The sequence below is a fragment of the Pezoporus wallicus genome, unplaced genomic scaffold (genome assembly GCF_028554395.1).
Source record: "Pezoporus wallicus isolate ANWC-B61680 ecotype Strahan unplaced genomic scaffold, APGP_CSIRO_Pwel_v1 contig_8717, whole genome shotgun sequence".
NCBI lineage: Eukaryota > Metazoa > Chordata > Aves > Psittaciformes > Psittacidae > Pezoporus > Pezoporus wallicus.
This window is the reverse complement of record NW_026640825.1, coordinates 243,898-271,427: the sequence shown is the minus strand read 5'-3', so window position 1 is coordinate 271,427 and position 27,530 is coordinate 243,898. Positions and strand designations below refer to the sequence as shown.

General features: G+C 53.0%; 1 protein-coding gene across 1 annotated transcript; it reads right to left on the bottom strand.

Moving 5' to 3' along the window:
- Positions 1-11,117: 11,117 nt before the first annotated feature.
- SLC25A37 (solute carrier family 25 member 37) lies at positions 11,118-19,101 on the bottom strand. The gene is made up of 4 exons (XM_057420840.1): positions 18,951-19,101; positions 13,924-14,152; positions 12,790-12,846; positions 11,118-11,889 (listed from the first exon to the last, which is right to left on the bottom strand). The coding sequence occupies exons 1-4, from the start codon at positions 19,035-19,037 to the stop codon at positions 11,372-11,374; spliced, it is 891 nt and encodes a 296-aa protein (XP_057276823.1). The 5' UTR covers positions 19,038-19,101; the 3' UTR covers positions 11,118-11,371.
- Positions 19,102-27,530: the final 8,429 nt, after the last annotated feature.

Sequence of the window (27,530 nt, the reverse complement as noted above, 5' to 3'; positions counted from 1 at the left end):
GAAGGAACACAGCAACTGCTTTTTCTCACTCGTGTCGCTCAGCAAAGCTCTGCTGGAACACGTAGAATACCCTGGGATAAAACAGAAGTAGAGGTTTCTTCCCTGTGGAGCACCAGAAAAGTCCCTGTGGTGCCTGTTCTGACAGAGAATTCAGAATCACCTTGGTCCAACCCCCTCCTGCAGCAGGGAAATAGGGAATTAAACCAGATCCCGCTTAGATCTGTCCCTTTAAAGCAGATTATTTGGAAGCTGAGCTTTTGCCTTGCCAATCGACTCGAATGGTGCAAGCTCGCAAAGATGAAGCTGCTGGGGGATGCGGACGAGGGAGGACAGGGAGTGCAGAACGCGTAAACTGAAGCCCTTTGCAGTAGATACTCATGTGCTCTTGCTATCAAAGCCCTTGCTGGCTTTGGAGGACAACCAGTTGCTTTCTAATAGCCTGAAAGAAACCCTTAATATCTGGAGATATCATTTCCCTTCCAGCTCCTGCTCTCAGATGCTGCGTGGCCCTGGTGCTCGAGGCAGACATCTCCCCTGCACTGTTGCGATGTGTTTCAAACCCAGCCCTGCTGCTTATCCACTTTGCACTTTGCTTATCCACTGCTTGGAACAGCAAAATAAAGCCCTTCTGGCCTCAAAGCCAAGCCCCAGCAGGGCACGGATTCCTCTCCAGGGGGAAAAGGCCCTGCCAAACCTCAGGATGCTGCTTAAATCAATGCAGAGACACTGATCGTGCACCAAATGCACTGGATTAGCAGCTCTGAGCATCCCGGAGCTGCCCCTGAATAGGGGTCCCGGCGCATCCTTTGCACAGGCAGCAGAAGAGCAGCAGGGATGGGCACATAACATTGGGAAGGACTGAATTGGGCTGGGAAGATCAGATCTAAACTGAAAATTAGCTCTAAACTGAACATCTTGGCTGCTTCTTTGGGAAGATGGGGTGTAGCTGCTTCTTTTCTCCCCACTGATGGTTTGTAACTAATAAATGCCCTTCCTGCTGCTTCGACACCCAGCTGCTCATGGTTAACCCCTGGCACAAAGCAAGGCCAGTGCAAATAGTTGCTATTTTTGTACCTGTTTTTTGATACTATTTCATCTGATTTGTGTTGTCCTTTGGAATAAAGAGCTCGGAGTCTTTACTAAAAACCAGCTGCCTCTGTGGGGTTTTTGCCCTGGGTCTGGGGGTTCTTTTGAGCCTGTTTCTTGCCATGGGTGTCCCGTCAGCTTCTCCCATGAACAGCTCCTGCAGGTGCTGCACCCAAGTGAGTTTTGTGCAGTGAATTGTCCCGAGCTCACAAGGTGGGAAATCATCATCGCTGTTTCTAGCTACTCCATCACCCATGCAGCCAAACATAGAGTGTCTGATCATCCTCTAATCCCATTTACCATCTGATGAACACAAAACAGGTGACTACTTCCCAAAAGCAAGAGCTTATATAGTGAAGTATCTTACTTATCATCCCCAAATTACCCCTAATCCCACAGTTTAAGCCTAATCCCAGCGGCCTCCGGAGTTTTGCACCACGAGCACTGCTCCCAGGTTTTATTTCTGCCCCTGCCTTCCCCTCCTGCAACCCCATCAGCACAATCGGGGCAGTGCTGGGCTCCATAAGGAGAAGGATCCACCCTGGGAGCTGTCGGTGTGAACGTTTCCCCTCGTACAGGGGTGGAGAGGGACCAACCTTGGGCACACACTCCCTCCCTTCTGCTGTTGGCAGCAGCAGCTTTTCCCGAATGGAAAGCAAAGTGCAGTAACTACCATTGCCCCCAGCTTCAACAGCTTTAAAAGGGAATAAATCGAAGCCAAAGCAAGCATTAAGATGGCAAAATGAGCAGGTTCTGGCTCAGACGTTGGTGCTGGTTGGAGGCAGGGATGCTGGCAGCAGCTCCAGCTCCTTTGCAGCCTCTGCCATGGAGAAACATCTTGGCTGCGTCCCCCCCCGCAGCACGCCCTGCCCTCCCTCCTCTCCTTCTCTCTACAACCCCCAAGTGGTTTCTTTATGGGCAGAAGATGGACTTCCAGTCGGTTTTTCCTTTTCTTGTCCAAGCACAAAGCACGAGGACAAAAAGGAAGGGCTGTGCCATTTGGATAACCAAGGCATCGGAGGGTGTTACAGCATTAATCACAGCGGGAATGACATGGGAGGCTTTCCCGCTGATAAATAGCCCCTTGATTCATAAAGGAAAGAAAAATCCCCCCCTTAACTATGGGGACTTGGAGTTTTAATGAGCCTTAACAAAGGAGAACTCCTGTTTGTACACAACTGGAAACAGAAAGCATCATTTAATGTCTGTCAATTAATGTCACGCTCCGCCGCTAACGCATCCATCAAGATTAAACAGCTTCTAATGCTGACATAACATTTACACTGCTTTGTGCCAACTCATTTATTTCAAGCTAGGGGGAAAAAAAAAAGGCAAGAAAGAAAGAAAAAAGGCTTCCTTTGGACAATGTAACTGTTGACTAACATTTGCATGCAATAAACCACATACTTGGCACGGGCTCGCAGGACTCGGGCCAAGAGAAATCTTCAACTTGACCTACGCAACATTTGCAAAGCAGAGCAGTGGGAACAAGATTGCTACACAGAGCTAAATAGGGGATGGAAAATGCAAGGACACTGCATTAGGCTGGTGGTTCCCCTGGTTTTGGTATCAGTACAAAGATGCTTTGGAGGGAGACACAGAAAACCTTTCGGCAATGAGCACTGGGATGCACCTTTGGGGATGTGCGGATGCTTCCCAAGGAAAGAGGCAAACTAAGCCATAAAGCACAAGGGTTTGGAGCTCTTATAACCCTTGAGGACTTCCAGTATTTACTATTCTTATAGTAGATGCTCTTACCCACAGAAATGCTTTATCCCCTTCTAACCCAGGTAGAGCCTCTGTGGCAAGGCCATCCGATGACAGGGAGTCCCAAACCCCATTTTGAGCCACTGGGACCACTTGGTGCTTCCTCTTGCTCCTTGAGCCATCCTGGCAGCAGCAGTGCCAAAGGGGGGACAGGGAAAAGATGAGTGGCAGAGTCATCGAGGCAGATTTTCACCATGATGGACAATTGATGGGGCAAGAAAAGGGGGCAAAACGAATAAGAAGTACTTTGGAGATGCGGCAAAACACAGATTCATTGGTGGCATTCCCATGGGAGACTCCTTTGCTGCTTCCCTCAAAAACCCAAGGCAAATTCCTCCTCTTTCTTCTGTTATGGTCTGAGCACCATTTATTAAGAACAGCCAAAGGAGGAGAGAAATCCACAGCAAAGAGCCCTGGAAGTGCTTCCAAAGCCGTCCGGCTGCAGGAATTTATGGCAGGCCACTCACAGAAGGGAAAGTCGGGAGATAAGACAAGTAGTTTTACAGGAAAAGGAGTCGGGAGCGAGGCAAATACGGGTGGGTTCGTGCTGAAGTGCTCAGGTCTTGGGAGAAAAAGGAAACGGGGCCAAGAAAAAGGCTTTTGGAGTCAGGTACTGGGTGTGTGAGCAGATGGACTCAGGCTCCTTGCTGTATCCCCAAGGTAGGAAAGGGAAGGTGTCACCACGGTCACCACACTACAGCCAAGGACCCCCCGGCAATGCCCGTCCTGGGAACAGGGAGGGGGAAAGCCATGGAAGGAGCTGCAGCATCCGGGCTCTGCCTCCACCCCTGCGGCCCGGGGGAGTTGCCGGCTATGGCAGGGAGAGCAAGGACATAAGGGAGGCTCTGGCTCCCACGGGACATTCCCACTGGATAGTGCCGGAGCTGGGGGGGGAACCTCTGCAGAGTCAGCAGGGGAGGATGCTCACAGCACTGTGGTTGGTTTTAACCTGGTCTTGCAGCACGAGGGTTTGGGTTTCCAAGGGCCATCAGCCAAGCACGGTCTCCCCAGCTCTTCTCATCCAGAGCCTTTTGGGGCACCCAGATTCCTAGAAAAGCAAGTTTATTCCAGGCTCCAGGTGGTATAACCTTGGAATGAGGCCGATCTCCCCTCGGCCATGCACATCCCCCTCGAGCCCTGACTCCTCCTGAGCCTCCCAGGGATATTCCCAGCTTTGAAGAGCGGGTTTCCAGGGCGGTGATTTTACATCCTCAGTGTCAAACAGTGCATTGCCCCCATCAGGGCAAAGGAGGAGAAAGGGACCCCATCCTGAGGAGCCCATGCTCCCAAGAGGAGGTAAACCCAGGGATGGCAGCAAAGCCTCTGTGGTACTTTTCCATGGCCCAGGAGGCAGATAGGGTCCTGCTCGCGCTGCACCAGAAAGCCCAGGGATTAGCACAAGTCTGTCTGCAAACAGAGCCTGGGTGGGGGCACCCAGCGCTCCTCACCACTCCCCTCGGGATAAAAGACCGGGAGAACTGAGCCCTATAGAAGCAGTTATTCACTTGGAGCCACTTTCTCATGGGGTACAGCAGCACCCGGGCCTCTGGGGTGGGGATTGGCAGGATTTACCCTGCCAATTCCCTCACTTCCTCTGCAGGAAGGTGGCAAAAGGCTTCACAAGCATCATCCCATCGGCTGGGACCAGGGCAAAGCGCCCCAAAGGCCAGATGCTGCCCTCAAGCATGTGCAGATGTTCACCACCACCACCCCAAGCTGGGTCTGGAGCAAGTAGTGGGCTCCCTTTATACCCAGATAACATTAATCCTCCTTCTAGACAGCAGCAGCCGGGAGCTCTGCCAGTGTCTATGGGATGGGTGTGCTGTGAGGGATGCTCACATCCAAGGCAGGGCAATGCTCAGCTCCCAGGTGAGTTTCCATTAGAAACAGAGTTCTCCCCACATGCCACTGTTCTAATGTGGGTATCCACACTGCCCCCCCATCAGCTGCCTGCATCCACTTTTCCCCCTAGAACAAGACAGGGATGATTCAGGTGTTCACCCATCTCAATTCAAGAGCCAGCCACTCGGTTGAATTAAAGGGAGATGGAGATGGTCAAAGCTAAATCAAACCTTCCTAGCCCCAGGACTGCATCCCAAAGGCACAGCCTGGTCCCCAACAGCACAGGCAATGTGGAACACTGGGGGGTTTCATGCCGACTAATAGGTAAAGGGAGAACTTTAGGGCAAAAATCCTGGAGCATCTGAGGCATCTCTGCAAGATCTGAGGCACCACAAGGCAGCCTCATGCCTGGGCACCAAGTACCAAGACATCATCTAATCGAGGGTCTGGAACTCTCAGGCTTCAGAAGAGGGACCAAAATCTGCTCCACGACACCAAAATCTGCTTCATTTCACCCCAGTTTCGAGCCCAGCAGGAGACGGGGCCACTCTTTGCTCTCCCAACCCCAACAACCTGGAGCATCGTTATCAGATGAGCACTATTTCCCCCCTGCGTGCTGAGAGGCGTTTTGCTGGGTGTTGATGGCGCATCAACCCTCCCCATCCCGTTGGCGCTGGTGAAAGGAGGAATTACTGCAGTATTTATCTACCACACTCTCTTTCACCAGGAGATTCCGCATCTGCTTTGCAAAGCAGCCCTGGGGCACGGCTCACGCTAAAACCCCACTTGCTAAAGGCACCACAGGGGGCAAAGCTTTAAAGCAAATAAAACAATGGCGATTTAGAAAGGAAGGCGCTTGACTGACTCGAGATGCGCTGGGGTCAGGGCTGCGCTGGCCGGGGCGGACCTGGGCAGCTTCGGGAGGGTTTGGTTTATCCCAGGCAATAGCAAACAGGCTTTTGGTGTGTAAATCACAGCAGGTGAAAAGCAAACGGGGGGGAAGGAAAGCCTGGCCTTGCTGCTCACAGGGAGTAAGGGAAGCAAAGGTGAGGATGCTGCACTGGGGATGTATATTGTAGATTGAGGGTAAGGGAGATGCTTAATTCCAGGACCAAAAGCCTCACGGCCAAAAACTGGCTCTATTTGGGGCTGGAATCACGTTCATCTCCTCCACAGCCATTCACATCCAGGGCTTGGCTGCTCAACTCTCCACAGCAGATTTACACCTGCAGAAAACACTTACCTGTTCTACAAAGGGATCCCTTGTCTTTCAGAAGGAATTAAATCTCATGGATAAATACAAGTGGGTTTATTCCCTTTGTGCACAACTGTGGCAGAATAAGATAGCGACTCGAGGTGTGGCCGGAAAACCTTTCCCTCCATGGCCCGCATCTTGTCACCCAAGGTAAATACGCAGCTTAATGAAATTTCAAGAGGGAAGGGGTGAAATATTTGCCTTTATGTTCATTACCCTTTAAAGCAGGAACAATATTTGAAGAGAAACAAAGATAATGATCATATGCGGTGAACAAACACAGCCTAGATCCTGGATTAATCCAAGGACTTAAAAACCCAGGCGCTGGGGCTTCGGTGGCACAGGGGGAAGCACCCATGTCCCATAGAGCACGTAGGCCTTGCACTGGTCCTAATGCCTCTGCCAGAAGGACCCCTCAGATGGCATCCTCACACACTGTCCCAGGGATGCAGCCACCACCAGCAGCAGCATCCACACGTCCCAGGGAGCATTTGGCCTTTGGCATCGCGCTGTGTTCACAACTGATGCTCCTGGTGCATCTTCCACCCTCTAGCAAAGCCTGCGGTTGCTCTTCCTCCTTTCACCCATTACAGAGCCCATTTAATCCTTGTAGGCCCTTAGGAAAAATACCACTTGGGAAGTTTACAAATCACGGACTGCACCGTAGCAGGGAATCTGTTTGCTGGTACCAGCCCGAGGCTTCAATATAGGAGCAAGTGCTGAGCGCAGCAAAGTGAACACCTATAGAGCTCCCCTACAGGAAATCCTGCAGGTCGAGAGTGGCTACGCTCTATCGGGTACATACAACACATGTGGAAATACCCTCTAAAGATGTTGACACAACAAGCTGTACCGGTTCCAACAAAGCCATTAGTGTCAATTAGAACATCGGATGCATTCCCAGAGCTAAGCACCAGCCAGCCTGGAGGGAGATGGGGATATCGGTGTCAGGGCTCTTGGCAAATGCCACATGCAAATGGGTGGCACCTCCAGCAGCTCATTCCTCCTCCCAAGGAGCCATGCTAAAGGCTTGAAGGTGACGGAGGAGCACTCATGAAGCACGTTACACACCTCACCCTTTGGGACTACCACAGCTTTACTACATGGAGGAAGGGGAGCTCAGTATTTACTCTGCAGTGCAAACAGGGCTATAAAGCTGTCAGAAAGGGTTTTGAGGGGCATAAATAGCACTTTTATCTTCTGATCTTCTCTCCTGCGCTCATCCGCAGGGCAGGCAGCAACGCTCCATTGCACCTCGAGTTTTCACTGGCAGCTAAAAAGCAACCAGGAAAAGAGAAAGGGAAGGAGAGGTGAGAAAAGGAAAGCCCTTCCTTTGGCGTGACCTGAGGACAGCAGCATCCTGCTGCTACTTCCCTTTGCAGGCTCCTCAGATAGGTGTTTGCTGCTGAACCCTGTGATTATCACATTATTCCCACCTGAGCCTGTCCAGGAGGGGCTGGGGCATCCCAACAAGGGCTCATCGATAGGATTTTAGGTGCATCTCTATTTGCCACACAAGCTGAAATCAGTCCTTCTGTACCACCGGAAGGTGCGTATCCCAGGGATGAGCACCTATTCCACACTAGACTGGTAGGCAGCAAGTTCTGCTCCATTCTGGTGTCACAACTACAAGAGGCTGCTCCCAGAAGAACCCTTCAGACAGCTCCGGAGGTTTAAAGCTGGAGATTGACTCCAAGGAGTTTCAGACCCTTCGTTTTGAAGCAGAGATGCACCGCAAGCTGGAACGTGAAGAGAATCTGGGTTTTGTGCCCATTTGGAACAAGGACCATGGGGTTCTGCTGGGTTTATTAGAGGTGAAAAGGAGGGAAAGGACCTGGAGAAGCCCTGATCCTCTTGACAATGTTGGGAAGAATCCAATGTAGAAATAAGGAATGGGAGACATGGGATGGAGCAAGATCAAACTTGGGCTCTGCCTTTGCAGACCCCACAAGTACAGTGGGGCTGTGGCTGAGGGAGCTCGGCTGGCTCAGCCTGGAGAAGAGAAGGCTCCTTAAGGGGTTCCGTGATTTCACTTCCTGGGCACACCAGAGCAACCTGCATCAGAGCTGCAAGCAGGCTCCCTGCACGGAGCCACCCCATGGCCAGGAACATTCCCTACTTGGAGCTGAAAGTCGCTCCTTTCATTATGGGAACGTTCGGATTCAAACTCGCTTTTTGCCTTCAGAGCCCACCAGTGCTGTGCAGAAACCGAACCCACGAGGGTGCCTTTTCCTTGTGATGGAAGGGGCAGGTAAGATCTGAAGCAGCTCAATGGCTGCTGGGGTTTTCCCTTCAAATGATGCAGCAAACATGAGCGAAACCTCAGCAAACAAGGAGCTCCCCAGGCACTTTGTGCCACGGAGAGGCGGGGGAAGGCATTCCCATTTGGGAATGCTGAACAACCCATACCTGTGGGTTTGCTTTGCCAGTGTCAGGAGCCCATTCCTTGTGCTAGCGGGACCGTGCTTCAAAACCCTTCAGAGGCTCCCAGAGGAGCACAAGCCCATAACAGAGATTTCAGCTCACAACCCCTCCCAGGAGTCATTTTCTTCCTCCCATGTGCTGGCAAAGGGCTTGATGTGACTCATAGCGAGGCGCTGAGCCTGCCGAGTGCTCAGGCAACACTAGAAGGCACCATTCCCCCAGGGATCAGGCCACCTCCTGCTGCTCTCAACACCCAAGGAAAGCCACAAGCAGGAGCCTCAAAGGCCAAAGAGAATGAGAAGGTTTTATTTCCTTGAGCTCCAGTGATACAACTGTAGCAGCATCTCACAAAGGGACTCCTGCACTGTTAAACATACATTTAAAGGAAACACATTAAATTCCAAGGCAGGCAAAAATATATATATAATCTGTAAAATTAAGAACTGCAGACAAAGATCCTCATCCTCCCTCTTAAATAACATGTGCGTTTGTTGCAGACAAAGCAGCACAACATGGTTCACAGACCAGGTTAAAGTGAAACTTCACTCGCAAAGGCAAACCCAGAAGGGATGAGGAGGGGCTTTGGTGAAGGGGCTTTCACTGGGATCCAGCATCACGTACAGCAGGAAACATTCCAAACATAGAAGAGACCTCTGCAACTATCAGATGGGATGCTGCATCCCTCTCCAAGGAGGATGCACAGCCAGGACCACCCTCCTTGTCACTCCATGTCCACAGGCTCCATCCCTGGGCAAATCCAGCCTTCACATCCCAGCTACTCACAGGTTACTCCAAACAGGAGATGAGGTTCTCCCAGAACAGCCAAGGTGAAGTCAGAAGTATTAAAGCTAAGCAGCCAGAGCAAGAGGATGATGCGCTGGGGACCGCTCACCCAGTGTGACTCCTACTGAAGCCACACTGGAAGCCGTCGCCTTCCATGTGATGCTACAGTTTGCCCCTTAATATTAAAGTGACCCAAAAATGTTCAAAGTGTTTCTGCCCACCTCAAAAGGAAATATTTGGTGCAGTTCTGGTTCCTGTTAGTGATAACTCCAGTTTCTCAACAGAGAAAGACATCCAAGGCTAAGAAACAACTCCAGCCCCTGCATGCAGAGATAGCCGAGAGCTTTCTCCAGCTGCACCACCACTACCAGTGGCCTCAAGCTCAGCATTTGTACACTTTTAAGACACAGGGTGCATTTGACACAGTGATTCATTCAGTTTAAGTGGCAACAAAAAGGCATCAAGAAGCTCATTTCACCATCAGCAATGGTACAAGGCTAATTTACACAAGGCACATGCACCACCACCCGGAGAGGTGCGCTTTGATTTACCTTCTCCAAGTAACACAGCAAGAGGTTTAGGTCTGTTTAGTGTCATCCCACCCAAGGTGCCTGGTGGATAGGACACCTCCAGTGACACGTGCCAGCCCAAAAGCTGCCATCACACTGCAGCTCCCCCAGAGACATCCCACCCAGTGCAGACAGCAAGCTGAAGCCACATCTCCACAAGCCGCACCATGGAGATGGTGCCAGCTTGAGCCATCACTTCCAGGGAGGATGGAGATGTGCCCGCTGGTGTCCTGTCACTTCGGTTTACACATCCAGGCCCCTGAAATCCCTCATTGGCTCCTGATCACCCAAGTAACTGGTTAAAGGCTGCATTTGGGGTTGGAATCCCATTCCCAGCAGGAGCAGGCACAGCTTTGCTGGCCACTGCAAAGCTCAGCATCCCACAGCAGCAAACCCAGAGCACAAGGAACCTCTCTAGGTTGCCTTTTTGATGTTTTCTCCCCTCCCCAACAGAGATGAGCAGCAGCTTATTGTCAAACATGGGGCTGGGAGGTGCCTTCGATTCTGTAGGGCACAATTCCCTATGGATGTCCCTGCCTGCTGCTGGTTTGGTGCTTCCAGGATGTGACCCTTGTGACTCTGTAGCCAACCTGTAAACAGAAGCCCCGGGTCTCCCCTTAGGGAGCAGGGCAGCTCCATGCACCCCACTTCCAGCTATGGGGATGTGCACGGTAGCTCCGGTGAGCGGGATTTGGGCCTTGGTGAGCGGGATTTGGGCCTTGGTGGGAAAGGATGAATAAGTTAAGGGAGGATGAGGCTGCACAGCCACCACACACCACCAGAATGTACCTTTAAAAAAGTAGCTGCAAAAAAAAAAAAAAAAAAAAAAAAAAAAAAGGACTTTTCTGATTAAAATGCACATTTTTAAGTCTTCTCCTTGTAAAACACAATGGAATTGTTTCCCCCTTTCCCCCAAAACGTGCTTTGGGATGTCCTTCCTTGGTGGTGCCCCTGGTCCTTCTCCTTCCTCATCCCAACAAGTCTCAAGGGGGGTACCAAGTACCTTGACACCCCACAAGAACCCAGGCCACCGTTTGGGGGTTCAGTGCTGGAGAATTAAAGCCAATCTGGCTATAAAAATAAATGCTTTTGTGTCTTCCTCGCACAGGATGGAAGAATCGAGCCCTTTCTAAACAGCATCCAGCTGTAGGAGTAGTTACAAACCCAACCCAAACGCCTCTATAGAAAAATAAAGGATAAACATTATCCATCTATTTCATGTTCATATAAAAAAAAGTAAGCTCTGTGACAGGATATTTTGCTTCTTTGCTGTAAAAAAAGCGACCACCCCAGCCTGGGTTATACGACCCAAGCTTTGCGGTGAGGAGTAAACTGCATCTTCCACTTATTCAGAGAGAAAAATATCAGTCAGCAATTTCACTTCTCCAAAATAAAGTTATTAAATATATATATTATTATGATGAGTCTTTATAAATCTTTTCATGGAGCAAGGAGGGGAACACGTGGCTGAGGAGCACTTGAATCCCTGAGGAAGGGAGAAGTGGACGTCAGCTGCGATTCCACCACGAACCTGGTACTTCCCTTAGCAGAGCCCCAGAGCTGGCTGGCTTGCAGGTACACACACACACACACGCACACACACAGAGGGGACACAGGGGCTGGCGTTCACCCTGGCAGTCCTTCACTAGGATGCTCTCTTCTCCAGCTTGTGCTTTGTGAGAAAGTACTTGAAGAACTCGTACACGGACCAGGCAATGGCTGTGGAGGGCATCTGGTAAATGACACGTGCCTGCACCCCCCTGAAACACCCCGAGACACCCCCCAGCTGATAGACAGTCTTGAAGGCATTCACCATGCCCGTGAGGTGCCCGCTGATGTTCACGGAGCTCAAGGCCATGTTCTCCTGGGTGTTGAGCAGGGTCTTGCAGACATCCAGAGGAGTGGTGGCGGCGGCGGCCACGGCCCCCGCGATGGCACCGGAGACGATGTGGGACCGCGGGTTGTACTCCCTGTGCGGGTTGATGTGCTCCTGCATGAACTCGTAGGTGATGAAGTGAATGGCCTGGAAGGGCACGTTCATGGTGAGCTGCGTGGTGTAGCTGCGGTAGAAGGCACCGAACCCTTCCGTCTTCTGCACTGTCCTTATGCACGCCAGGACGGACTTGTAAGGGGAGTTGAACATCTGCATCCGCTGCTTCACCACTGCTCCAGGCGATGGCCACAGGGTGGGCAGCACCAGGCAGGACAGGCACAGGGACATACACTTATTAGCTAAAGCACATCTTTCCTGGGCATCCCGACACCCAGCCCTGCTCCACGCCCCAACCATCCAGAGCCAACCTCCCCAAGTCCGAACTGCTACGACATAAAGCAGGTATTTCTGCAGCAATGAGCTCCTTGTCAATGGGCTTTCATCAAACAGCTCCATAGAGCCTCTGCTTCCTCCCAGCCTGCCCAGTGCCTTTAATTCTAGCTAGAAAGGCATTGAGACAGACCGGTAAGGACCCTCAGATGCACTCGTAAGTGCTGAAACACTGACGCACCAAGAGGACAAGGGCAGAAAGGTGATTGAATCAGCTGGGATGTATAACGGACCCCAGCCCTGAAATGGAACAACTTTCACTGACTTAAGCAAAAGGCCAATTCATTTGATCAGGATGTGATTAAAAGGATTTCAAACACTAGAGACATTTTTTCCTTCAGAAAAACCTGATCTTGGGCCAATTCAGAAGCCACATACATTAACACTGACGAGCTGGCAGCCCAGCTGATTGTCTTCAGTTTAGCTGCATTTTACCATTAGCCCTCTTCATGCTGGACTCTACCTACCCAGGAAGCACTAGCAGAGTAAAAACAGCATCGTGTTAGTACAGGGGACCCCAGCTTCCCTAAGAAATCACAACATGCCATGCAGATGCTGTGCACCCCCTTGGCAAGCAAGGGAGAGCAGCCAGGCAGAATCTATCCCTATGCACTGACCTGCCTGAGCTCGTTAAAAGTTGGGCAGAGTCACTAAAGCAAAGGGCTTAAGGTGCTGAGATGGCACAGGGTGTCTTCCCAGGCTAACGGGGTGCAGCACTTCCCAACAGCACAGGGCATTACCTTCAGCAGGATTCATCACTGCGTCGTGGAGTAGCGTGGCCACGCTCCCAGCTATACCTGCAAGACACAAGAGCATCCTTTCAGAAGGACATTCAGAAGCCAGGCTTGCCTGGGCACTGCCATCTGCAGAGGCAGCAGCCAGCATCATCATGGAATGGTTTGGGTTGGAAGGGACCTTAAAGCTCATCCAGTTCCAACCCCTGCCATGGGCAGGGACAACTTCCACTAGAGCAGCTTGCGCCAAGCCCCTGTGTCCAACCCGGGTACCACTGCCTGGGATGCTGCAGTCCAAGGAAGGGCCCAGCAACACAACTCACTCCCAGGGCAGAAAAACCCCATCCGAAGCAGCCTGGCTGGAACCAGGATCCCAACCATCACCTTTGCGACTCCCTACAACAACTCCCAGGGTTTTGTCTGTGCAGGAAAGCACCAGGTTCACTGAGCCTGTGCTGGACTGAGGCATGAGCAATGTTTAGCACTGGCTCAGTTCATCCATAATTAGGCATTTTCATCCGTTTACTCAGTCTAGTTTTAAACACAAATTGCCCAGATTCTGCCAGCATCCAGCCAGCCATTAATGATTGTGCAGTTGGCTCAAGGATGGGCCTCTCAAGCCACACCTTCTCCTTTGATGTAGTTTTTCATCTCACATTCTCTCTTGCCCAAATAACTTTCGGTCATTTCTCATTAAGGCAGCACTTCACTCTCCCCACTGGAACCAAAAGCCTGTAGCTACTTGAAAGGCAAACCCAGGAAGCACATTGCTAGCAAAAAGCAGCAAGCCAGAAAGCTGTTACGTACCCTTAACTGAGGAGGTTGAGTCAAGTGGGAGCTGCCAGGGCAGCTTCCCATCATCGCATCGTGTCAAGGACCACCACAGGGGTGGCAGGTACCACGCTTGCCCCCTGCCTCTGCAGCCCTTCCAAAGCAGGGACCTGCAAGCCTGGGATGACATTTCCACCCCACATCCTCCCATGCAGGTATTCACAGCAGCGTTCTGAGTGCTGGCTGCCTACAGCAGCCCTTCCCAGAGCACAGCACAGCGAGGGATGCCAGGCCAAGCACATCAAGCAAGCGAGAGACAGGCTGGTAACTGCAAGCTTATTTTTGTGCATACCCCCCCCCCAGAAATACCATTGGCCAAGTGGCTGTTTCCTCCATGCTGGAAAGTGTCACTTAGAGACTTTTTCATCTTTTCATAGCAGGCAAAGTACATGGCATGGGCAGGGCCAGCCCCCAGCATGGTGACATTGATCCCACGTAAAGGCCTCCAGAAACCCTCCGTCAGGACAATCTTCTTCAGCGCTTCATACACACCCCTGTACTGGGCTTTGGGGTCCGGCTGCAAGCTCTGCATCCTGGTCTGCAACAAAGCACACGAAGGGAGAGGCCTCAGTTAGCCCACCTCGAACGCACCAAGCGCCAGGCGCAGAGTGAAAGAGCCATCATGAGCGGGCTCCGCCGCTCAGCCCCAGCTGCACCCACGCCGCTATTCAGAGCGGCAGGATTAAGTTCACGCTCCCATTGCGACACCACGACGTTACAAGGCTGCTCAGACAAGCGCTCGGGAGGGAAGTGTAACCTCTGCTCCCATTTCTGCAGGGAAAACCCAGGGAATTAAGCTCTCGCAGCCGTTCAAGCGCCTGGGTGAAGAAATACAGTTAGGGCTGTAATTGCCTCTTGCTTACAACACTGCCAGCTCCCTGCCCCAGCTTGTTCCTCCTGCTGTTGCTCAGCTGCTTGTGACACTTGTGCACAGCCTCTGTCTGATCCATTGGGAAACAGCTTTCCTAGAAGGGCAAGCTGAGAAAACTGCGGGGGTACCCACAGTAACCCCCACATTGAGACAGGTAAAGGGCAAAAGAGCTGGTTCAGGGTCTGGAGCACAGAGGTGATGGGGAAGGGCTGAGGGACCTGGGGGTTCAGCTGGAGAAGAGAAGGCTCAGGGGGGACCTGATCTCTGCCTGCAACTGCCTGACAGGAGGATGGAGCCAGGAGGGGCTGGGCTCTGCTCCCAAGGGATGGGACAAGGGGAACCGGCCTCAAGCTGCACCAGGGCAGGTTTAGATGGAGCTGAGGAACAAGGCTTTGGAAGCCAGCTGAGCTGCCGGCACCCAAATCCTCCCATCACTCTCACTGCTGCCAAACAGGCACCGTGGGAAAAATGACTCCTTTTGGTCTGCTTCAGGCTTCTGCAGGCGGATGCCATCACACACCAGCAACACCCAAAGGCCTTGCAGGGATGATGCCAACCTGCAATGGTGTTTGCAGGGCACAGACACAAGCTGCTTCCCACCACCGGCAGGGCGGATGCTGACAAGGGTTAAACCTCTGCAAACATCCCAGCAAGACCAAGCACATGTAGAGCACCCAAGATGCAAAGGGCTCTGGTGCTCCTGCTGGTCTGCAATCCCAGACTGATGGGATACAGCCTCACACCTAGGACCACAACAAGGGAAAAGCCATGAGAGAGGAGTGTTCAGCAACCTGCAACAAGCACCAAACCAATGCTCTCTCAAGGAGAAGCTTGGGAATTGCAATGAGCAGGTCCCCGACACAGGGGTTTGACAGGAAGGATGCCTCCCACCCCATCAGCTGGGACACCCCATCCTCAGATTGAAGTTCTCCCCCATCAACGCGACAGAACACAGGCAAAGCAGCTCAGTCCTCAGCAGGGATTCCACAGCCCTTGAGAAAGCAAGGGCTGCCCGTGCCACCTCCACACTTCCTCGTGGGCACTCATCCCTTCAAGCTTATCATTTCTCATCAGCAATTAGCCAGGAGGTAACACTACAGCCAAGCTTTCAGGCAAGACTAAGCCAATAAGAAAGGTTTGGACCTTTGATTCCCCAAACCGCAGCACTTTCAGATACACTTTCTAGGACCAAGGAAGAGCCCAGAGCCCAGTGCAAGGCTTTAACCCGGTACAGTAAAACCAAGCTATGCAAGCAGCAGCACCCTGAGGCTGAGCCAAACAAACTGTTGTATTTGTAGTAAATAGCCTAAAAAAAGAGCACAGGAATTACATCTGCAAAGTGACTTAGTGCGGCAGACTTGAGCATCAGCCAGTGTCCACGAGAAGGCATCACCCTACAGCAGGGATTTGGCAGCCTCGAGCAAAGCTTCCTGTTTCAGAGCACTGAACGCATTGTAACCTATGAGCAGCACTGGAAACAGACCCAAAGGTTGAGGAAAACCCTCTTGTAAAGGCAGCAACAGCACTGGGTTATCTCGGAGCTTAAAACCAGGCTTTAAATCCAGCTCGGAGCCACCCCTGAGCAGGCACGAGGGTCCTGAAGCCCTCGCCACGAATCCCAGCACATTCCCATCCTATGGATGCTCGTCAGGAGGGGCTGGATTTCATGATGCTGCCAAGAAGCTCCCAGCAGCGGCTCCGCCGTCAGCGTGACTCAGCAGACCCACCGCTGCCGAGCTGGTCCCATCCAGCCGGGGCTGGGCTTCGCTTGGTTTCTCCTCTTCTCTGCTAGTTTTAACTTGAAGGCATTGCTTCAGAGGCCAGAGCTGACCCAGAGATCCCCATCTCACCCCGCTCCGCTGCTGGGATGCCTTCATTTAAGCACACAGCAGCTTCGCCTCATCAGAAGGGGAATGAGGAATAACCACTCCTTTAAAGCAGTAAACTACCAGCCCAGCCCTGGGTATCTCCACCCTCACTAAGGGCCCAGTTGCTTTCACATCACAAGGGATAAACGTTTTCCCACTCTAGAGGGATCACTCAGCACCCCAGAGTGGGTGGGAAGGGTGCTGGACCCACCTAACCCACGCATGGGTCTGCAGTTTGCATCACCACCAGCACAGCCGGGTCCACCAAGGTTATTGTGGTGTGAGCAATGATTTGCCACCAGCTCTGCAGTCCTTACCCCCCCCCCCCCCCATCTCCTGCCACCTATCTGAAGCCATCAAGTTCCTCCAGGAGCCTCACCCCCTGTTACCCAGCCAAGAAATACTTCTCCACCTACTTGGATTAATCCTCATTGCATAAGGCACTGACAACCACAAGCATCCTGACAGTCCTGGTTTCAGCTTGGGCATGAGAAGCAACACCAAAAGTCACAGCTTCAGGTCCATCGGGTTACCTGTTTGTGGACCAGCACTGCCTTTATAGGTGCTGTCCGGGGGAGAGCACCCAGAAGAACATCAATAGCCCAGGGTTGGCTTCCACCTAGAGCTGCTTTACTAACAGGAGTCTCTGGCGTTGCATGCTCTCCCAAGGGTCATGGTTTGCCATGCCACTGTACAAACAGGCTGGGATCACATTCGCCTTTGTTTTCCTTCCTGGACACAGCATGCTTTCTCCAAGTTCATGTGACAGACACCCAGCTCCCCGAGGCTAACAAAAGACACGGAGAGCACAGTATGCTTTGACCAGGAAATGAGCAGTGTTTCTGCAGCAACCTGGCCAGACCCTGCTGCCCACAGAAGGCTTTGCTGCTACATGACCCATGCCACGTTCAAGCGCTGAGCTCCCTTTTGTTGCTCCCAAGCAAAGTGGTACCCACCCCTGTCTGCAAAGGCCCACAGAAGGGGAATACAGGGCCAGCCGTGACTTTCCAGCACGCCAACACTGACACAAGAGGAACTGCTCCTCCTGGACCTGCACTGGATGCAGAACCTCCCACCACCAAACCCCAGGCAAGCATCACTAACTCAAAGCCTGAATAAACTGCAGTAAAACAGCTCGCAGGCGCTCATCTGCCCTGCTCAGTCATACTCATGTGCTTTCAAGCTGCTACAAGCAGAGAAGCTCCAAAGCCTCCTTGCTCCAGGCTGGTCATCTGTCCTACCTGAAGCCATCAAAACGCTCCATTCCCTCCCATCAAGCCTCATTGTACCCATCCTTTCCTGTCCATTCCCCTCTCTGGCATCATAGATATAGGCTCCACATTCCTCCCACCCTTCACCCTAGGAATTCCCATTATAGTCCAGGACCTCCCATATCCACTAGGAGCCATACACAGGCACAGCAGAACAGCTTACAGACACAAGCTTGGGTAGGAGCAGGTCAGGCTTTCACAGGTGACTGCGGCGTGGTTGGGGCTGGAGGCAGGACTTTGCCATTAGTGTCACTGCGAGGAAGGGAGGCTTGAGCACACCCAGTGTCCCATCAAGCTGTCTGAAGCAATCAGCTCCCACGTGAGGACAATTCCACATCCTCCAGGCAGCCACTTCACCCACCTTGGGAAGCCAGCTCCAACAGCCTTGCAGGGAAGCCACTACACAGCTTAAGAGGATGCTCCAGGGGAGTCCTCCCGAAGCTCCCATGACGAGAAGCCCTTGACACGCTGATCTCTACCACTCATTTGGAGGCTGATCAGGCTTGCCAGGACAGCTACAAAACAAAATGAGCCTAAGGACTATGAGACACTCACCTAAAACCCTACAGCCAGCACTTTAATACAACCACAACGTTAGGTGTGTGAGACAGAGGCCAACACATAGCCAAGGCTGAAGCTGCAAGGGGGTCTTTACCATCAGAAGGAAAAGGCACCAAGCAAGTCTCAGTAACCACAAGCCTCCAGGTTTAGATGGTAAATACAACCCATAACACATTTCCCCTCTATAAAGAAACAGAAACACTGCTGCAAAAACACCTAACTAGTGATGACTTCAGTGGCAGCACGTTACCACAGCAAGGAGGCTGCAGGCAGGGATGTGCACCATGGATTTACACGTTACACAAGCACCAACAGCACTTCTGGGTATTCCCAACACTGCCACACAAGTGCCTGTGAGCTTCACAGAGGTCCACTGGGTGCTCTTGACTCACCTCACCAGGACACCACCATCACGGCCCTGCCCTACCCCAGGAATTGTGCAAGCATCTGAAGCAAGCCATTTCCCAAATTCAAGCCTTTTCAGTTTCTCTTTAGGAGGAAATTACTTGCTGGAGCCAAAACATCACCTCATCAGCCAGGTGCCTGAAACGCCTCTTGCTGCAGCAGCCACAACCCCTCATCTCCTCCTCGGGCTCTGCTCAGACACAGCGGATCCCAGTGAGCGTTATCCACAGAGTCAGGCTAAGGAAGGAGCTTTGCTGCACGGGGAGAGCAGGGCATTTCCCACGGCTGCTTTTACAAGCCTCCAGTAGTGTTTGGTTACTGCCATTACAATAAGAAAGCCCTTTTGGGGTCAGTTCTCACCTTTCCCGCAGGGACAGAGCGGCAGCGAGCGCCCATCACAGGACCCAAATCCTGCAGCTTCGGATTCCACTCTGCCCCAAAACGCATGGGGTGACCTTGGCCACGCTTCAAAGCTCTCCCAGTGTTTTATCAGCTCCCGAGCACTTCAAGGCAGCTGCTGAGCGGGATTATTCTCGGAGTAAGGCATTGCCCCGGTGCGATCCCAGCACCGGCAAGGGGGGAATTCACTGCCTGGGGAAAGCAGCACTTTCGCCTTCCTCCAAAGCACCTCCCACCCAGGGACACCAGGCACAGCTTTCGTTTTCTCCCTCTCCCTATTCCCTGCAGAGGAAATGCCCTCTTCAACCGCACCGGGGAGGCCCGAGTGACGCTGCCCTGAGCGTGACTTGGCACAAAGCACCCGGCTCGTTTGGGACAGGAGCCAGGCTGGGCTCAGACCCTGCACCTCAGAGCAGCCCCAGCCCACGAGCCAGGTCCAACGGGCACAAACCCAGAGGGAAAACACAGGAAAGCAGCAGAAAATGTTTCCTTTAAGTGCTTATTGCAGCACATGGGCAAGATCTCCAGTGCCTCAAAGCGAAGGCATTTCCTCTCCTCTCGCTACCAGGAGCCCTGTATTGGGAAGAGGAGAATTAGAGCATCTCCTTGCAGCCTTTCCTGAGTGGACCACTGAGGATCCACCAGCGCCAGCAACACAGCATCGAGGGCGCTTGGCTTTTCCCAACCTTTCTTCTCTTTTAAGAGCACACTGGCAGGGCACAGAGAGGAAATACCCTTCGTGATGCTTCCGACCAGGCTTGAGACACTGCGAAGCCCTCCCTCGTGTGCACCCAACAGCACCCAGGGCACACTCATTAGCCTGGAGCTCATTTGCATCGAACCCAGCCACCAACAGCCACACAGACCCCTTTGTAAAGCCCTGACCCCGATAAAACCACCATGGCCACGGCACTGGGGTGGCAGGAGGCCGGGCTCACGCTGCTCACAACCATCCTCGTGTATGCATGGACACAACCCCGGCTTTTCTCGCCCGGCCCCCCGTGCCCGTCAGGATGAGGCACCGCATGGGGAGTCATGGAGTGCGCTGGGGTGACGGGAGCTGAAGGCTCATCCAGATCTGCCCCGGGCAGGGACCCCTTCCACTGGAGCAGGGTGCTCCAAGCCCTGTGTCCAACCTGGCCTTGAGCACTGCCAGGGATGGGGCAGCCACAGCTTCTCTGGGCACCCTGTGCCAGCGCCTCAGCACCCTCACAGGGAAGAGCTTCTGCCTCAGAGCTCATCTCAGTCTCCCCTCTGGCAGGTTAAAGCCATTCCCCGTGGCCTGTCCCTACAGGCCCTTGTCCCAAGCCCCTCTCCGGGTTTCCTGCAGCCCCTTCAGGCACTGGAGCTGCTCTCAGGTCTCCCCTTAAGGAGCCGCCTCTTCCCCAGCCTGGACGGCTGCTCTGTATGGGCTTGAGCCTCGCATGGGGAAGGAAAGCCTGTGGAAGGGCTTAGGAGACCTTTGTGCCCTTCCCTGCAACAGTTTTTTGCATCCATCATCCCTCTGTGCAGGTCCCACCCCATAGCAGAGCCATTAATCCTGGCCTTTCCACAGGAGGATCGAGATCCCCCCACGCCCCTGCGCCCCCGAACGCTCCCTTTGTAAGGCTCCCTTTGTAACACCCCTTTGTCCCGCCACGAAATCAGCCCAAAACAACTGCATTTGACGCTCTTAAAGAGACGGAGACAACCGCGTCTTCTCCAGGCACAGCGCTGCCTTCGTTCCGTTCTTCCTGGAAGGATTAATTGGAATTCGACCTTGCTGGGACGGTGGCATTGCGTGGCCTGCACTGCAGTCAAGGTTAACCGTTCGCGTGAAGCACCATGAGACTGCAAAACAGTTTATGGCTGCTTGAGTCTTGGGAAGCACGTAAGGAAGCCGGCCTCCGAGAGCCTGGAACAGCAGGAAAATGAAGTGCTTGGATGTCCCATTAACAATGGAATGAATGCATGTGAGGTGGGAAGAGCCTGGTCTGTTCTCACCCAGGTACTTGGAGAGGGGCTGCAGCATTGGCATGTGCCGGCCTCCTTCCTCCTGCCCTATGTTTGTGCTGGGAAGCCTCCATTCCTGGTGGGAACACGATGTGTGACTTGCTTCTGATTGAGTTTTGGTACCTGGTACCCAGAGCAGTGCTTGTATGGGGGGTGGGAGAGATGGAGCGAGAGATGGAGCTGTCCTCCTTCCTCCTGCCCTATGTTTGTGCTGGGAAGCCTCCATTCCTGATGGGAACACGATGTGCGACTTGCTCCTGGTTCATTTTGGGTACCTGGGACCCGGAGCAGTGCTTGTATGGGGGGTGGGAGAGATGGAATGAGACCTGGGCACTGTCCTGTGTGTCCAAGCCATGACACTGACATGGAATCATGGCAATCCCATGAGAGCAGGCATCACCAAGTGTCCTGAGAGCTGCAGGAATCAGAGACTGTAGCAAGCCCTTCACCAACCTGGGATTTAACACAGGGATTTCTAAATGTCTCCTTCCTTTCCCCTGGATTATCACAGCTTCGTTTCCATGTCGCTGGCCCGCTTTGACGCCGCGTTCCGACACTGTGGAGCCAGGGAGCCACGTGCACACACGTAACTCCGGCAGACAGCGCTCCGGGTGCTCACCCACGGCTGCGGGCCGTGAATCAATGCAGGGCACAAGAGCTTCCTTCTTGTAAGGCAGCCTTGTGCAAGGAAATGCCTGAGCTCCGGCTCCAAGGGGAGCGCTTTCCACTATTGCTCCATGCAGTTTGTCTGGGGTTTCTATTCCATAAACAGCCGTCAGCAGGAGCTGATCTCCTCCCAGTGCTTTTGGCAGGGCAGAGGAGGGTGGGGGAAATTACAGTGTCGCCTTAATGAGCCCTTTCCCCTACAGTCTTAGCTCTGGCTCCCTGATAAGCATTAGTATGAATCAGTCTGAAATACGGTGCTCGTTCCAGGTAGGAACAGGTTATAATTTAACCCTGGGGAGCACGGGCACAAGGAATCCTTTCTGCTCCTGCTCTGGTGCCCCTAGAGCCGCCCTAGGGCACAGAAAGCTGCTTCAGCCAGAGGTGTCAGAGCAGAGATGCAGGGGTTTCCCTGCATGATTTTCCCCATGTTCCTGAAGAAGAGATTAAATCATTCATCATTTATGGGGCAGGGAAGCTGGTCTGGCTTGTGGTTTTGTCATGTCACATGCCCCGCCGCAGGAAAAGGAATAGCCCAGTGCCTCCTGTATGGTTTCCTGCCATCCCTGCCTGGCAAATAAGAGTCATCCCTTGCAGAGCATCACCAGAGTGAGCTTGATTTACAAACCCTTCCTTTGAAACAGATCTTGTGCAATGATTCCCTTGCTGCCTCCCAGGGCACCACCACAGCTCAGTGCATCCCATCCCTGTGCTGGAGCTCCCCAGGTCCCTCTGCGAGCTCCAAGTTCCATCGCAGCAGAGAAGCAGCAAAGAACACACCGATTTATGCTAACAGCACAACCTGGCTGCAGGCTGCATGGAGCACACTCCTTTCTACACCAACAAGTCAATGCAGAAGACACCATCGCAATCTGCACGTGCATTGCATCACAGCGAGCAGCTAAAGATGATGAATCAGAGCCACAGATCTGAGTCCTCGCTGGTGCGTAACCTTCTTCATGGGGCCCGTGCACCGTAGGGCAGCTTTGAACCAGCAGAAATAGAACCCAAGACCAGAAACATGAGGAGGAATGCGAAATAACCTGCAAAATGAAGGGAAATGCTCTTGGCTTCCCTAAGACCTGGCCCAAAGAAGGTGTCTGCAGCCCCCAGGCCACCTTCCTGGTGCTCCACAGCTGATTAGGAGCACCCAGTTTGCTTATCCTGGTCCCTTACCAGGCAGGAGGTGCAGCACAGGGCTGCACCCATGGTGATAAGGCAGGAGTGTCCTCCTGGGAGGCAGCCACCTTCTGGAACCACACAAGCTGTGGGTTATCTACACCATGCAGTGGGAGGGATGTCATTTTCTTCTTCACTTTCCAAATGTACAAGCTCTCTAACAGCTGAGCAACGCCTTGGCTTAGGTGTGTTGTAGCTGCCACCATCATGGGGCTGCCAGCAGCGGTGCAGAGGCATGGGTGCTGAGTTGGGGTGAGGAAAAGGCACCCAGATTCATCAAATGCTTTGTGTTGGAAGGGATCTTAAAACTCATCCTATTCCAACCCCTGCCATGGGCAGGGACACCTTCCACTAGAGCAGGGTGCTCCAAGTGCCTCAGCACCCTCACAGGGAAAAGCTTCCTAAGATCCCATCTCATGATGTGGGTGCAGCCCCTTCCTGGCACACCAGCACTTGGCCACCCCCAGCCCCATCCCTCCTTAGACATGTTCAGTTCTCAAAATGGATTTCAGTGAGCAACCCTGGACCTGTTTCCCTGGGAAAAGGCAGCTATGGGGATGCGGCACTTGCTGGGAAACCTGATGTGTTCCCCTTTATTTCATTATCTCCATATTAACCATTGCCACAGAAAATAAGCAAGCAATGTTGTTTTGTCTTCAGGTTGGACTGACCCACTTCTGTGGGCAGCAGTGTAGAGCAGCCCCTGGTTTTAAGCCCTTGCTGAACACACTGAGGTGCTGGTAGGTGAGTTAATGCTGCAAAAGCAAGAGCATTAATCCCTGCTCTGGCACACAGCTCAGAACATCTCTTTCTGCCTTGATTCCCCAGCACTCCAGATTCCCAAGGTATTCATTTAATGGCCAGCGTATGTATAACAGGTTTATGTGTAACAGCTCAACCGTGGTGTATTTGGTTGATGCCAGTGAGGGCTGTGAACATGAATGCAAAGGGAATTAGAGGGAATTGGGTCCTAATGATGCTGCAGGGTTATTCCTATGCCAAAACAGCCCAAATCTGAAAACTCAGCATTACAACTCCACAGACAGATCCAGCACCCATTAACATTTATGCAACCTCAGAGGTAAAGGAGGTGTGGATGCGAGGAATTTGGCCTCTGGGTTTTATTTCAGTGCTCACATAATCTGACCTATTTTACCATTACCCAGCTCCATGGATTAATGGAACAGGGAGAGGCGATACCCAATGAGCATCACGAAACCTGCCTTTTGTGTTACTTCCTGGACCGAATTCTTTTCATCAACTCGCCTTTCTGGTTTGAAGCCCTGGGGAAACAATGGGAAAAGTGCTTTGGGGTGAACTGGTGGCACTGGGCAGAGGAGGCTGAAAGGATGCCACGAGGTTTGCTGGGGTTGGGTTGTTTTGGCTTTGTTTCTAGCAGTCAGCAAAACCAGATCCAGAAAACAGGGGGAAACCTTTGGCTTGGTGAGGGGACGTGTTTAAAGCTGGGGATGATCCTGCTCTGCCACCGACTCCTTGCATGGCCGTGGTCAAATGGTTGAATTCGGATGGGTTTCAGTTCTGGGTAAGGTTTTGTGTGACTCAAAGAGAGTAAGGTTGAAAACCAGGATGAAATGAGGCCTCTGCAAGGAGGCCTGTGGCTGGGGGGCAGTCATAGCCTGCTGCCACAATGCAAGCAAATGAAAGATCAACTTTATTCGGAGGGGTTGGGCTGAGGAGAGGCCAGAATGGGAAGCGGGATGGTTTGAGAAATCAACACAAACATACAAGAAGAAAAGCCCATGTGGGAGGCACAGCCCAGCCCTGCCTCCTGCACATCACCCTTCACACCTTCGCCAGCCAAGAACCCCGCTGCTCGCCCTCCATCAGCAGCAACAGCCCCTGCTGCTGCCCTATCTGCTCGCCCCGGTGTCGCACCGTGAGCTGATACTGGGAGGGTGCGGTGGGGTGGGTGATGTGCTGCCCCGAGATAGGGGCTGGGCACCCTGCACACACATCACTTGGGCTGTCAGGATCGACCCAAACATGTCCCAGAGGTGGTTTTTCTCCTTTGGAAATGGCACCATCAAGCTTCTTTCACCAGGGAGCAACTCAGAGCAGGGGTGGCCTCCAAAGGTCCATTCCAGCCCTCATGATTCTGTGATGGTTTTAGCATTATCCTCAGGATAACAGAGGGGGAATAAAGCAGGATTAGGTGCTTGGAGGAAACCTTCCTCCTGTGCAAAACTCTGGGAGCTCTTGAGCATCCAAGCCAGAATCCCAGCCTGGTTTGGGTTGAAGTGGCCTTAAAGCTCATCCAGTTCCAATCCCCTGCATCTGGAACTGGTTAGCATGCACAAAGACAACTCGCGCATTCCTCCGGGGCTTCCCCTTTTGCCGCCTGCAGGCTCTGGTTTCAGCAGCAGCTCGCCACTGCTACACATTCTTCAGTGTTTCTAACACCCCTTGCAGCCCAAAGCCTGTGGGTGACACAGAAACCACTCAGCCCCCTCAAACCACCCCCCAGAGCAGCTTTTCTGGCTCTGCTTTGATGGCAGCGCTGCCTTTTATTCCTTTCCTTGTTTTCTCTCTTGCCCACAGAGCCCTCGCCGCTGCTGACATGCTCCTACTTGTGCCTTTGTCTCTGGAGATGACGGAACCAGCTGCAGCAATGACTTTTGGGTGGAATTCAGCTTGGAAAGGGACTGAGGGCCTGCCCAAAGCCGCTGGGATTTAGCCTGTGCAAAGCCAGGATGGGTCCCCCCAGCCCGGTGGTTGAATGGCCACCATGCTGAGAGAGGGATGCCCTGAAGGGACATTTGCTTCTCATCCCATGGGACAACCATCTCAGCACCTCCGCTGGGCTGAACCCATAGCAGGGGTTTGCACCTTTGTGCTGACACCAGCTCCGGTGGCTGCCCCAGGGTTCTGTGTTTCTCTTGCAAACCAAAGGCAGGTCTAAGAACTCTTTCTTCCTGGAGGTCTTGTCATTAACTCTATGCAATTTGCCATCCCACAGCACCTGCTTTTTTTGCCCAGAGCTGCATCCACATGTGCTGGGAATGCCTTGCACACCTAACACAGCTTTCCTGGCAAGTTAATACTGTCTGCTCCGCTTTGGTCCGGGTGAACAAGGAATATATACCCGCATGACCCCACGGGGAGAGGTGAGGCCCCAGCCACGCTTTCCACCAGGTTATTGCTGTTATTAACACAGGATAAACTTCTTCTTTCCACTTTGATGGCATCCTGGAGCCGTGTGGGCACAAGCTGTGCTGCCGCTCAGCGGCAACGAGCAGGAGGGTTCCCGCTTTGCCAGCGCATTTGCAGCCCCTTTAGGGCAAGGAGAGGCTTTTTGCTGGATTTTCCTTAACCAGATTGATTTATTTATTACTTATAAATATTTATATGCTCACTACCGGTGCTACAACCGTTGTATATTCATAATATATAACAAAATATTTGTAGTTATGCATTTATGCTAATAAATTTGTATTTACATGTTATATAAACATACTTATGTAGCTTTGTTTGTTCACATGAGCAGTGTAACCCATTGCCATGCTCCGCCTGCAGCGCTTGCCCTGGGGCTGGCTATTATACCCGCCCTATAAATTATATAGGGCTGAGCATTACCCGGAAGTGGCGCCGTGGCCGGTGGCTATGCGGCGGGCGGTGCGGTGAGCGCGGCGGTGCCGGGGGCGGCCCCGGTTCAGTGGCGGCGGTGCCGGGGGCGGCCCGAGGGGCGGGGGGGCGCTGCCGGGCCCCTGGGGCAGGCCTCGGCCAGGCCGCGGGTGGGAGCGCGGTGTGTTGGGAGGGGGATCGGGCCGAGCCGTGCGGCCTGCTCCGTGAGGAGGGTCCGGCCTCCAGCCCGTTCCGCCCCTCGGCGTGCGGTGTGTGGGGAGGGCTGTGGGACCTGGGGGGTGGTGGGACCCGGGTGTCAGCCCTGGGCTCTCTGGTTGGGCTTTAAGCACTGCTGATGGTTCTATTGCATCTGTGCCCTTGAGGGTGGCAGCGGGGTCGGAGGGGCTGTGTTAGAGCAGGGCGCTGCTGGCTGCGCATGGCGTTAAGGGTGCTCAGGCATTGGAACAAGCTGCCCGGGGCAGGGCTGCAGTCACCGACCCTGCAGGTGTGCACACACCGTGGAGACCAGGCCTCAGTGCCATGGGGCAGCAGTGGCCTTGGCAGTGCTGGGGGAACGGTGGGACTGGATGAGCTTAAAGGGCTTTACCAGCCTGGTTGATGCTGCGATTCTCTCTGAGCTGGGTCAGCTGCAGCAGCTCCCTGGGTCTGTGTCAGTCAGGCCTTTGAATATCTCGTAGGATGGGGGCTGCGTAACCTCTCTGAGCACCCTGCTCCAGCGTCCCAGCATCCTCACAGGTTTTCCTTGTGTGCAGAGGGAAGTTCTTGTGGTTGGGTTTGTACCTGTTGCCTCTCGTCCTCTCACTGGCCCCAGTGAGTTTGCTTCCTTTACATTCTCCAGTCAGATATCTGTATGCATTGATGGGAACCATGCTCTCTCCAGGCAAAACAGGCCCAGCTTTCTCAGTCTCTCACCATGTGAGAGATGCTTCAGTATTGTAGCCATCTTTATGGCCCAACACTGGTTTTGGTCCAGCAGGTCTCTGTATTTCTCCTTATTAGGGAGCCCAAAAACTGGCCGCACGCTCCAGATGCAGCCCCACCAGTGCTGAGCAGAGGGTTACAAGCCTCTGAGATGGCTGCAAGCTTATCTTTGTTTTCTGTTTA

Coding starts and splice junctions, on each gene's coding strand:
- SLC25A37 (XM_057420840.1), bottom strand. CDS start 19,037: ATGCGTTTTGGGGCAGAGTGGAATCCGAAGCTGCAGGATTTGGGTCCT. Junction 12,847..13,923: donor AAACAGCCACTTGGCCAATG/GTATTTCTGGGG, acceptor TGTGTCTTGCAG/GTATAGCTGGGAGCGTGGCC. Junction 11,890..12,789: donor AGTGATGAATCCTGCTGAAG/GTAATGCCCTGT, acceptor CGCCTGGAGCAG/TGGTGAAGCAGCGGATGCAG.